The following is a 12602-nucleotide window of genomic DNA, read 5'->3' as shown; positions in this document are numbered from 1 at the left end:
AATATGTTAGAAGTACACACACATAAATAAAATAAATAAAAACAATAATAAAAAACTAATAATAATAATCTGTTAACTTTTCTCCCAAAGACGTACCCCGGCTGGCCGCCATCGGTCCCTTTCTCTGTGTCAAGGCTGATTTATACTCGACGCGTCCGCAATTTCGCTTTGGTGAGCGCGGAAAATGACGTCATCACGGTCTTGCCGGAAGTTCGCTTTGAGTGCACATGAACTATTCATGTGGCGGAGTGCAGGGCATTTTTTGTAACTTTCTGCATAGCTCTGCATCTGAACATGCATGAGTCCAGGGCGATTCTAGCCGAACATGCACGTCTGTGTCGGCGTTTGTGTGAAACAGAAGCAATTTAATGTGAAGTTCAAACTCCATCATATAATTCATTAAGAAAAACGCTTTACACTAATTTCTTAATACATAGTTTGTCCAAGGCGTCTTATTTGAAGTACGTTTTATTTTTATTGTATAAAATAGAATTAGAATTCATTTAGATATTAATTATACACTATTTGCTTAAAGTTGTCTTGTGTTTTATGCATAATACAGCCAATAGTTTAAGATTGTTTTAAGTTTGTACATAAAGAAATCATTAATCCATCAACTCATTCATCACAAGACTTGTACTGGCCATACTGGCAAATGACTCCTCACCGATGATTCCCGACGGTTTTAGAGGACAATTACTCCTCGTCGCTCCCCTGTCATTTCAAAGAATAGTACAAGGGCGAATGCAACAAGTATAAAAGCCTTGTCCATTTGGGAAGGTGCGCTCGCAATCAGCGGAGCCAGGTGAAAGTATAAATCCCGCTTAACTTTGTTTGTTGTTGTCTTCTAAATAATGCCGCGAGTGGGACTTGAGGACTGCAGACTGCATCTGCAGTTAAAACATTTAGTTTCGTCTCGTTTTGGTCAACGAAAATAAAGAGACATTTTAGCATAGTTTTTATTTTTTAAACCACATTTAGTCTCGTTTTTATTCGTCAACAATATTGCATTATACATTTAATTATAGTCATTGTCACATGACCAGCATTTACGCTGTGTCTCGTCTCGTTTTCGTCACATGATAATGGTTCATTGACAACGATATTTAGTCATAATTTTCGTTGACGAAAGCAACACTATTTACAGCGCAGCATTCGTTATTACTGACCAGACATGCAAATTTGGTCTCCACCAATCAAATGCGAGCTGAAAGATTATTGGTTTTTAATCAACTTTAGTCAAATGTATTTGCAATCAACTGTAGCCAACTGTCCTTGTTTACAAAAGTGTGAACCAAATGGCCCATATAATTAGCCTCTTAGGTCAACATCAGATGAATGGATGGGCTCTCCATGGGAGAGATCCTATCAAGACATCATAAGGTTACACTATCATTGGCTCTCCATGGGGTGTTATTGTATTGTTTGTAGCACATTTGTTACCAGGTATAAAGGTCTGGTCTCACAGACAGTACCTTGGGTTAAGATTGTTTGAAGGATAACATGCTAACAACACTGCTGAGGAACTGCTACACTGCTACCTTCAATAAATTCTTCTCCCCACAAGAACTTTGGTCAAGCTTACTTATTTTATGTATTAGAGAAATCTAGTACATTGGCGAGCCACCCAAACTACTGCTCAGCCAAATACAGCAAAATCTAACAATTTGGCGAGCCAGCCAGGAGAGACTGACAAGAAGAGAACTCACCAACTGCAACAAGAAGTAAACAGAGTTTTGGAGATTCTACAATTTTTTGTGTTGAAGATCAATAGACTGCGTCTGTGGACATAAGTTATTTGAATCAACTTGATCCTGTCTCAAAGATTCTAATTTGGTGAGTGAAACTATCAGCTCTCTAAAAGAACTTAAAGAACACTTTTTCATAAGTAAGCAGATCATTTGATGTATGTAGTGTAACCATAATAACCAGTGTAGCACTGTTTAAGAAATGTTTGGCTTAGGCCTTTCTCTTGAGTCTGTAGGAACCTTTTAAATGATTTAGTTAATTCTCCTGAGACTGTAGGAGCTATAGAAAAAGTGTTTATAGCTTGGTCCTGTTCTCTTGAGTCTGTAAGAATCATTTAAGAAAGAGGTTTAGTCCGTTCTCATGAGAGTGTAGGAGCCATAAATCTGTAATTATAGGCTTATTCCTGTTCTCTGGAGTCTGTAGGAATTGTTTAAGAAACAATTTAGTCCGTTCATCAAGAGATTGCAGAAGCAGAGGCTTGGTCCTTTCTCTTTTTGTCTGTAGGAATTGTGTAAAAAAACAATTTAGTCCATTCATCCATTGACTGTAGGAGCCTTGAAAATAATAGGTACTGATGTTGCTGCAAGAATTGTGAATTCTTGACTGGGTGCTAATTCAGTAGCCACTATTTTAGATTTGAAATATATGTTCTAACTAGGTTAGAAGAATATGGCATAAAGTGATGAACTAAGTTATTTGCCTTCTATTAAGTGAACCTTTTAAATGATTTAGTAAATTCTCCTGAGACTGTAGGAGCTATAGAAAAAGTGTTTATAGCTTGGTCCTGTTCTCTTGAGTCTGTAAGAATCATTTAAGAAAGAGGTTTAGTCCGTTCTCATGAGACTGTAGGAGCCATAGATGTGTAATTATAGGCTTAGTCCTGTTCTCTGGAATCTGTAGGAATTGTTTAAGAAACAATTTAGTCCGTTCATAAAGAGATTGTAGAAGCAGAGGCTTGGTCCGTTCTCTTTTTGTCTGTAGGAATTGTGTAAAAAAACAATTTAGTCCATTCGTCCATTGACTGTAGGAGCCTTGGAAAGAATTGGGACTGATGTTGTTGCAAAAATTCGAAATTCTTGACTGGGTGCTAATTCATTAGCCACTACTGTACTTTTGAAATAAATGTTCTAACTGAGTTAGAAGATGATGGCATAAAGCCATGAAACTGTAAGTTTGTTTGCCTTCCGTTAAACATACTGAAAGATATAATGTAAATTGTCTAAGGGACAAATCTGAAAAAGTAATTCAGCCTTCTGAGCTAGAACTCAATTCAGACATTAAACAAGAAAAAATTAGCCTGAATGTAAATGTTTTGTTTTAAATGTAATTGAAAACTAAGCTGAGCTTTTAAACTAATGATTTGTCTGTGTAACTGAAAAATGGTCAGTCTAACAGGCTGCTGTGAATTTAAATCTGAATAAGTGCCTTTAACAGTTCTAACACCTTTTGTTCTGTTTTCACACCTCTGAGGGCACTTTTCCTGTATTTGCCATGGCTGAGTCTGCACAAAACAATGGCAATAGTCGTGCATTGAGGCCAACAACAGAAAGACATGGGACAGAACCTCCAAATGTTACCATTGATCAGATGTTGGATAATCTGAATGCATATCTGGACAAAAGGCTGGAACTGAGGAAGTGCCATGATGACATCTGCCAGAAGTACAGCATCAAGTACTCAGAGAGTGTACTATGGGCTTTGCCGGACATTAAAAGGGCTTATGGAAAGATGCAGCGCTTAAGGACAAACACCAACAGAGATGGCTTGTCTGTAATTTTGCTCAAACAAATTCGACAGCATCTACAGAGATGTGTAACTGACAAATTACAACATGAGAACAAAGCAGAGAAAGCAAAGTTTCGAGCACTGGCTGAACAATTACAGACTGTAAAGAAGGACAAAGAAAGACTGTTACATGAGAATGACAAGTTGCTAACTTTGCTCTCCAAACGACTGGAATCAAAATCTTCAAGCAGCTCTGATAACAGTGATGCAGACATTAACACACATACTGAAATTACAAAGGACAAACTGAAGGTTAGACTTGCTCCTGTAATTATTAAGAACAGACGGACTGAAGTTGAAACTGAAAATGAAGAGGAGTATGAGGAAGATGGCGAACGACAAACTCGCAGAGTAAAAAAGGTGGTAAAGAAATATATTCCCTACAGAACATACCAGCCAGCTACTCCAGAGCAAGTTGACAAATGGTCAAAAGAATTGCCAGATGTGTACAAGCAACCACGGAAAGTTTGGCAATATCTTCAGCGCTTGCAGAAAATCTACAATTTACATCCACTGGACAGTGTGATGATTGTTAATGTGAACTTAAGAGACAATGACCAACAACGACTTACAGAAAGTGTTGAAAGAAGGATTGGTGAATCTCAAGAAAACGCTGAATCTGGATGGGAAGCGGTTCAAACCTTCTTATTTGAACTGAAACCTGCAGAGGTTAATTGGGCCAAAATTACCTCTTGTGTGCAGAAGACAGGAGAAAGTGTTGCAGAGTTTGAAGAACGCTTCAGACAAACTTGGATGGAACATGCTGGTTTGAACAACAACATTGAAGAACTCTGTGAAGACACTAGCATGCCTCTTAAAACCACATTTGTGAATGGACTGAAACCTGAGGTTTCTAAAACTCTTAAAATCAGGTATGATGACTGGGACAGCACTAGAACAACATTTATGCAGACTGTTGAATGGTCAGCAAAGATTGAAAGAACACAGGAAGTCAATCTCAGAGTTTTACAATCCAAAACCTTGTCATACAACAACAGGACAATGGGATATGAAAAAAGTGAATATCAGAGACACTCAAGAGAGAAAACTCAGAGAAGATGTAGACATTGCAACGAAGATGGACACTGGATTCGTAATTGTAAGCTGAGTTTGAGACATCAAAGTGATGAGGACAACCTGTTGAAGAGGTTTCAGCAGTTGACAGCCAAACAAAAACAGACTCTGCTAAATGCTGTGGAGCCGCAGGGAAACTGAAGAACCTCTCTCTGCAGCACCAGCTAATGACATCTCATCCAAAAGCTGATGGACTCCATGTGTATGCAAACAAGAAAGGAAAAGCATACACAGAAACTTCAACAACTGAAGCCAAAGATGATGTCTTAGTAGGCAGTGCTGCTAAACAAGCCGTAAAGGAGAAGAGGTGAACATGCAGCGGCATTAAGACAACTTCAGCAAGAATCACAAACAGTTCTTCATAGTAAACAGACTCAAATTGAATTGTCCAGGAAACAATCATCATTGTTAATGGAAGATGGAAAAAAACTACATGATGACAACCAATGCATTAAGGAAAACCAAAAGGAAAATGGACTATGCCTTTTTGAACATGTCACAGGCCAGCCCATGTCCAATGAAAATCTAACATCTGACAGCCTTGTCCAAACTGATGAAAGACTCAGCCTGGCAGTACACAATGCCAAGAATCAAGTTTTGGCACCTCCAAAGGGGGGCCATGGTATAGTGCCCAACAAATGGGTAAACACAAAAAAAACAGAGATGTCACAAGAATACAGATGGGAAAGACCAACTGAGGATCTTTTAGTATCTGATGCAGCAGTTAAGGCACTGGGAAACAATGAGTGGATTGATGTAAATTTGCCTAGAGATGAGGGATAAATGGCAGTAGTGTTTTTTAAGAGTCCAGATATGGCGGGACTAGGGTTTTTAGGCTCTAGCTTGTCGCCTGAGGACGAAGACATGAACATTTTACCACTGATAAACACTGTAGTGTCCTGCCAACATTAAATAGGGACAGTTTTATTGGTAATTAGGCATATTTTGTTTCAAACTATTTCTTTGGAAAGATTTGTTTCCCTTTTCTCTTGTGTGTGATTGTAGGTGTCCCAGCGTTTCAGAGGATGAGCAAAGACATCGAACACTTGGACCAAACTGCACTGGCCACCTAGATGAACATGCCTGAACATCCACAGAACACAACAACATCCGCCACTTCCACAAGATCGCAACATTAAAATAAAAAAAGAAATTAGGAATTCAAGATAATGCAAACCTCACCATGAACTCTTATTCTGTTATCTTATGTAATGGAGCCTGAATGCAGCATTCTGTATTCAAGATTACTGAAAAGTATTGCAAGCAGGAACCTGTATACAGCATGTGTACATGACTACTAAAATGATAACTGTTTTGTATGTTCTTTTTATTTGTGTGATCAAATATGATCAAAGGGGGGATTGAAAAGATTATTGGTTTTTAATCAACTTTAGTCAAATGTATTTGCAATCAACTGTAGCCAACTGTCCTTGTTTACAAAAGTGTGAACCAAATGGCCCATATAATTAGCCTCTTAGGTCAACATCAGATGAATGGATGGGCTCTCCATGGGAGAGATCCTATCAAGACATCATAAGGTTACACTATCATTGGCTCTCCATGGGGTGTTATTGTATTGTTTGTAGCACATTTGTTACCAGGTATAAAGGTCTGGTCTCACAGACAGTACCTTGGGTTAAGATTGTTTGAAGGATAACATGCTAACAACACTGCTGAGGAACTGCTACACTGCTACCTTCAATAAATTCTTCTCCCCACAAGAACTTTGGTCAAGCTTACTTATTTTATGTATTAGAGAAATCTAGTACATTGGCGAGCCACCCAAACTACTGCTCAGCCAAATACAGCAAAATCTAACAGAGCCCACCTATGAAGCATCACTACTGGTTATAGGAATTGTGTGTTTTATCTTCACTGAGAATGTGACTTGTACAGGCTGCTCGTAGCCTTTCTCATGGCGGGATTGAATATTGTTCCCTTAACGGAGAAATGTCTCCATGATGTCTCGTGAAAGCTTGAGAGGAACGTCTCCGGTTAGTATAGTAACCTCGGTTCCCTTTCAGTCGGTCACTCTCAACGTTACATCGGTGACCGACGAATTGGGAATCTCGCTAGACAGACCAATCTACTTTGAGTGTAAACTAAACGAGCCAATGCACATTGGCATGCAATGATTGCATCCAGCTGCCACTGATCACAACACAAGTATAAATATGCAGCAGATGCACCGCATACTCAGGTTTCGTGTTGGAACCGAGCGATTGTTTCGTTCTGCTCCTGACTACTGTTTGTTAGAGAGAGACTCAACGAGTTCAGAGCACTCTTGGGAAGCGCTGGTGTTGGCGGTACAGCTCTTCAGCAATGGTGGCTCTTCCTGTATCGAGTGGGATGCACACATCAGGCTGCACTACCCCGTTTGTGTTGCAGGTAGCCATCTCCCCTGTGCGCTTCAGCACACTAAAAGAGCAAAATCTAAAATAGCTTTCACATGTTTCTGGATGTGGTCATTACCTGGAGCCGGGCGATGGTCACGATTGATGCATCACGTTTGTGGGCATTAAGCACACTGAGGCGGCGTTTGTGGACGAGTCATGCATTCATTGCAGGAAAATGAACGTCCCAGAGTTGTGGACCAAGCTCTGTTTCAAGATTCAAAGAACTTTATTAATCCCAGAGAGAAATTGTTTTTCATGTTACAATTGCTCTCAAGAAAGAAAGAAAATAAAATACACATACCATCAGCCTGAAGGCCACAGGGATAAAGGATCTTCTGAAGCGCTCAGTGGAACACTTGGCAGTAATCAGTCTCTGGCTGAATGTGCTCCTCTGGTCGACCAGCACACTGTGTAGAGGGTGAGAAGGATTTTCCAGGATTGAGTACAGTTTTGACAACATCCCTCTCTCGGCCACAATGTGAACAGTGTCCAGCTCCATGCCAAGTACAGAGCCAGCCCTCCTAATTACTGTAGTTTGTCCAGTTTATTTCTGTCTGCTACAGAAATTTCTGCAATTTCTAGTTTCTAGTTCTAAAATTTCTAGTTTCCTACAAAGGGGGCGGGTTGCCCATGCCTCTGCCTAGATCTAGGGTTCCCCCCAGCGGCTGAGGAATTCCCCTCCAACCTGGCTAGTGTTCCCCAGTCCGTCTTGTTGGCTCCTTCAGACCATCAGTCTCGGCTATGCGATTCAGTTCGCCCGGCATCCTCCCTAGTTCAAGGGCATCCACTTCACTTCAGTGAAGGCGGTAGATGCCCCTGTCTCGCATGCAGATCCCAGTCCTACTGGCAAAGGAGCCAATAGAGCTAGTCCCTCCAGCTGATATGAAGACAGGGTTTTACAGTCCTTAATTCATCGTGCCCAAGAAAGGCAGTGGGTTAAGGCCAATCTTGGATCTGCGCGTCTTGAACCAGCTTCACAAGCTTCCATTCAAAATGCTCACTCAGAAGTGCATCTTCGGGTGAATCCTTCCCCAAGATTGGTTTGCAGCGATCGACCTGAAGAACGCATACTTTCATGTTTCGATCCTTCTGCAAAACAGGTCATTCCTGTGGTTCGCGTTCGAGGGATGAGCATACCAGTACACGGTCCGGCCATCAATTCGCTACAGAAGACCTTTGTTCACCCCCGGGAGCTGTGTGAGACACATTTTTTTTAATTGGATGTGCTTTTTATTAAATTTCTCATGAACCGATGCAGTGCAATACCTGCTGAGTGGCATCAAACAGCTTGAAAGATCAAAGACAATTTTTTTTAAATAACTCTGACTGGATTCGTATGAAAGAAGAAAGTCATATACACCTAGGATGACTTCAAGGCAGGGGCGGACTGGCCATCTGTGTGATCTGGAGAATCACAGAACGGCCGGTACTCCAGGACGGCCGGCGGGCCGGCCCACCACCCGCCACGCACGCAGTCATCACCTGTTTTTTCCCCCCACTAATCTGTTTCACACTCCAGTACTGTAGGTGGCAGCAATGCACCTTTAAGTTGAATGCCAGCTGCACTGGCCGTATCCGTCAAGTAAGGAGAAGAAGAAGTGGAAGAGTAGGAAGAAACCATAGACAGTAAAAGAAATGGACACAGCGACCCCATTGGAACTCAATTGAGACAAGTGAAGCCCGTTTTTAGCGATTTTTAGCACTTCCGTTTCTGACGCGCAGACTCAAACTAAGCTTGATGACGTCAGCAACCTGTCTGACAGATGTAAATCTTCTAGTAGCTGTGCGTGCAAACTGCTATCGTTAATCTTGCAGAGACGGCGAGCTTGAGCGGGGAGTTCTTTGGCCTGAGTGAGCAGGAGTAAGTATTCTGATTAATTATTTTGTATAGTATTTTAAAATGTAACGCCAGTACGCCATATCTCTTGACGTCTCCCCGATTGCCTGCGAGCTTCTACTCCTGTCTGTACGTTAATTTCTCTACTGTGCGACAGAGAGTCGAGTGGTTATGACGCAATTGTTAGCCTATTTTTACAAAAACTGTTTCTACGGGGCCATAATGTAACATAGAAGGTAATGGAGCCCTTTATACATTGTCGTGTATCTTTAGAAATAAATAATGGACAAATGGAGTCTTTAAACGCCTCAGATGTAAAGTTATTCGCTGTCAAAGTGACGCCAAAATGAATGGGAGTCAATGGGATGCTAACGCAAGTGAAGTTCTGCTACAAGATGGCGGCATGCGGCCGACTTCAACTTCCGGTCGACTTCCTTCCCCCCTGGAAGAAACCAACAGCAAAGACTAGATAGAAGAAGCATAGAAACAAACAAACAATATGCATAACGCGGCCGCGGGTAAAAAACGGAAAGAAAAGGTTGGAGCTGAGAAGGCGAGAGAAAAAAATTGCGGAATTTAGATACTGAAGCCGCTAAATGTCGCAAACTAACTGAAATAGCAGCAAAGCCAGCAGCAGCACCTCGCAGTTAAATATTAGCAGCAGTGAAGAAGTGAGCCAGACAGCTATGCAGCAACATGCCCCCAGTGATGATGATGAGGGACAGAAAGATGAGCTGGTTCCACAGGCAGATCCAGGGCAAGTAGGTATGGAACATGAGAGGAGAAAGAGAGTTACTTGCTAGGGATGATGTTAGGAAGTGATATTCAGGTTGCTACATTTTTAATGATTACAATAGTTAAAACAGCTAAACTTCAACATTTTAGCTGTAAAATGCCACATGCAGTAGCTAATATTAAGAAATATGTTGTGCTTGTACTTTTAAAAATGTTGGTAACGTTACAGTTAATGCTTACAAACTTTGAAGATTTTGAATACAGAAGTTACATTTGTAATGGTGTATTTTCATTTAGATGTGGTATTATTATTTGTGCAGTAATATTAATTACTGCATAAATTAATTAACATTATTAAGTAATAAATTCATTTCAAGACAGCATGGAATAGATTGTATAATATGCTGTTATAACAGCATATTATATAATCTATTCCATGCTATCTTGGAATAAAACCTGTTTTTTTTTTTGTTTTGTTTTTTTAAATCCATTCCATCATTTGTTTATTCAGGTTAAGCTTAGACCAAGAGCAGAGAAAGACACCCACTCCAGCTCAACATCTAGTCAACATCAGTGCTATTGCTATAATTTGGATGGTATAGTATCATGAGCCACAATTAAAGTCTTGGGACACTCATGCCAGGCGTTATTGTTGTTATTTTCGCGTTTCCGTTCGCCGATTGCTTTGGGCCGGGCCTAGTCAAAGTCCAGGGCCGTTTTTTAGTCCCAGTCCGTCCCTGCTTCAAGGTGAGTAATTTATGGGCTAATTTTAACTTTTGGGTGAACTAACACTTTAACATGTCATTTTTATTCTTGTTCTTATTAAAACTCTTTCCCACGTGAGTTTAAAATATTCTAGCTGAGCCCCCCGCGTGAGTTGTTTTAGGCGACCTTTATTTTAGAATGGCAACGCGTCGTGCTTGTCATGTGACACAACGAAGCCACAATAGATCTGTATGACACATGGATCGCTTTTATTTCGTTTTTCTTGTTTTATTCAAAATATTCACAAACATGTTCATAATATTATTAAATATCTGATCTTCTGATTCTGAAATATGTGCAAGTAAATATATTTGGCAGTTTTTATACTGACCGTGTTAGTTGATCTATACCGGGTGATGGGCGCCGCTATGTTAGTTCGCGCTGAATCCGAGCTGTGGGATTTACAGCACGCAAATTCATCCTCTCCTCCTGAAACACGTTAAAGTAGGTCTCCGGTAAACTGGGAGGAGAGCAGAGTAAACTTTATAGTTACCTACACAATCTGTATATAATATCAATAAAAACATGTCAGATTATATTTGTAAGGATCATCATTGCTATTTCCATCAGCGTGTATTTTATAAACTGTAAATGTAAACCAACACATTTGACTGCTTATCAACTGAGAGAGAGAGAGCATCCAGTTTTGTTGACATAAAACTGGATGCGCCGGTGTTGTGCCGAAATCGGTGACCTAGAGAAATCTGTGACTAGAGGTCGCTGTTCCGTAAATTTTCACTCGAGAACGCGCCTGGTGCCCGTGCACAGTGTCGTGACTGCGCCTGGAAGACTCTGTTAACTGCGGAGAAGATGCGCTGATTGAACATGCAAAATGATTCAATAAAGAAAAAAAAAAAATAGACACGCTCTCCTGTGTGTGTTTAACAGGTTTAATTTATTTTTCTCAATGTTATTTATTTAGCCTATTAAAATCATTAGGCCAGTAAAACGAAGCTACTTGGATGCTTTTGAATGTTGTAGGCTATATTATTTATTTAGCAGAAGCTTTTATCTAAAGTGAGTTACAGTTGAGGAATACAGCAAGTGATTCATTGGAAGTGAATTTGAATTTCGGTTGGAATATGTTGTAACACGGTGTACAGTATTTGTATTTATGTAGCCTATATGCAAACTAAGCAAAAACAAACAAACAAAAAAAAAAAAACAATCCCTTTTATGATAGGATATTTTCATGCCTGTTTAATGAACAGTAAATAATTATTGCACATGCACAAGTAAAAGAGTCCGCATGACACAAACGGTTTACAGGGTTAATAAGGGTCAGGGTACAATAGGACACTGAAGAAGAACTTGTTGCTGATTGTAAAAAAACAGCAGGAGAAAGATTCTCTGGGTCTCTGATCATCGTGTGAACATTCCATAGTCCTTCTGCAGGAGGCATGAGGACCATGTTGGAGAACTTTCACATGCTTTGGACGAGTAGTGTAACAACTTACAGTAAAAAAAAACAGGCAAATTTGATGCAGTCCAGTGGGTATGCAAACCCAGGACCTTCTTGCTGTGAGGCAACAGTGCTACCAACTGAGCCACTGTTTTGCCTCAGTCTGAATTGTTAATATTATTATTAATAATAATAATATTTTTCATAAAATTAAACTCAAAAGACAGCTGAGCATGGTTAGTTAATTAAACAAGATTTTCCACATAATTATGCAACAGGTGCATAAATGGCTATATATAGGAAGTGTAACAGTTCAGGTCCAGCATGTCTGGATTTTCTTTTACAAGTTTTGTGAAAAACATTGTAAAAATACTACAAACAGGCAATGGATCCTGAAATTTATGCATTCAGCAGACACTTTTATCCAAAGCAACTTACAGTGCATTCAGGCTAACATTTTTTTTACCTAACATGAGAGTCAAACCCACAGCCTTTTGCATTGCTAACACAATGCATCGACCACTGAGCCACAGGAGCACTGACATGACTGACCTGTATAAAGAAATTGTCAACTTCATCCTTCAATGAGAATCCTGATTCTGAACAAAGTCAGAAAAATGTACAATTCGAAGAAGAGCCTCCAGTTATGTCCTTCAAGGTGAGTTTCCAATTACTATTGTTTTAAAAGTGTACTTTTGAGTCAGAATTTTACCAAAAGAAAAAGAAAGAATGCCAGTTAATGTGTATTATACATTCTATACATGTATAAAACAGAAAAAACATGTAACTGCTTGCTCCAATGTCACATAAAACACAGTTAAACAATTTGCACCTATGGATTATAAACCTATTTTGGTTA

The 12602-nt window shown here is 39.9% G+C and overlaps 1 protein-coding gene and 1 long non-coding RNA gene across 2 annotated transcripts; both read left to right on the top strand.

The window, feature by feature from the left end:
- Positions 1–1753: 1753 nt before the first annotated feature.
- Positions 1754–5763, top strand: LOC122137960. Its single transcript, XR_006155174.1, has 2 exons — positions 1754–1836; positions 5614–5763. It is a non-coding gene; the product is annotated as an uncharacterized LOC122137960 (long non-coding RNA).
- LOC122137959 lies at positions 3131–4909 on the top strand. Its single transcript, XM_042727594.1, has one exon. It carries the CDS (start codon positions 3241–3243, stop codon positions 4747–4749), a length of 1509 nt encoding a protein of 502 aa, XP_042583528.1. The 5' UTR covers positions 3131–3240; the 3' UTR covers positions 4750–4909.
- Positions 5764–12602: the final 6839 nt, after the last annotated feature.

This window comes from Cyprinus carpio, chromosome B7 (genome assembly GCF_018340385.1).
Source record: "Cyprinus carpio isolate SPL01 chromosome B7, ASM1834038v1, whole genome shotgun sequence".
In the NCBI taxonomy this organism is placed as follows: Eukaryota; Metazoa; Chordata; class Actinopteri; order Cypriniformes; family Cyprinidae; genus Cyprinus; species Cyprinus carpio.
Note: the sequence above shows the minus strand (reverse complement) of the source record. Positions and strands in the feature narration are given on the sequence as shown.

Excerpts from the sequence above, each read along its gene's own strand:
- LOC122137959 (XM_042727594.1), top strand. The coding sequence starts at position 3,241 with ATGGCTGAGTCTGCACAAAACAATGGCAATAGTCGTGCATTGAGGCCA.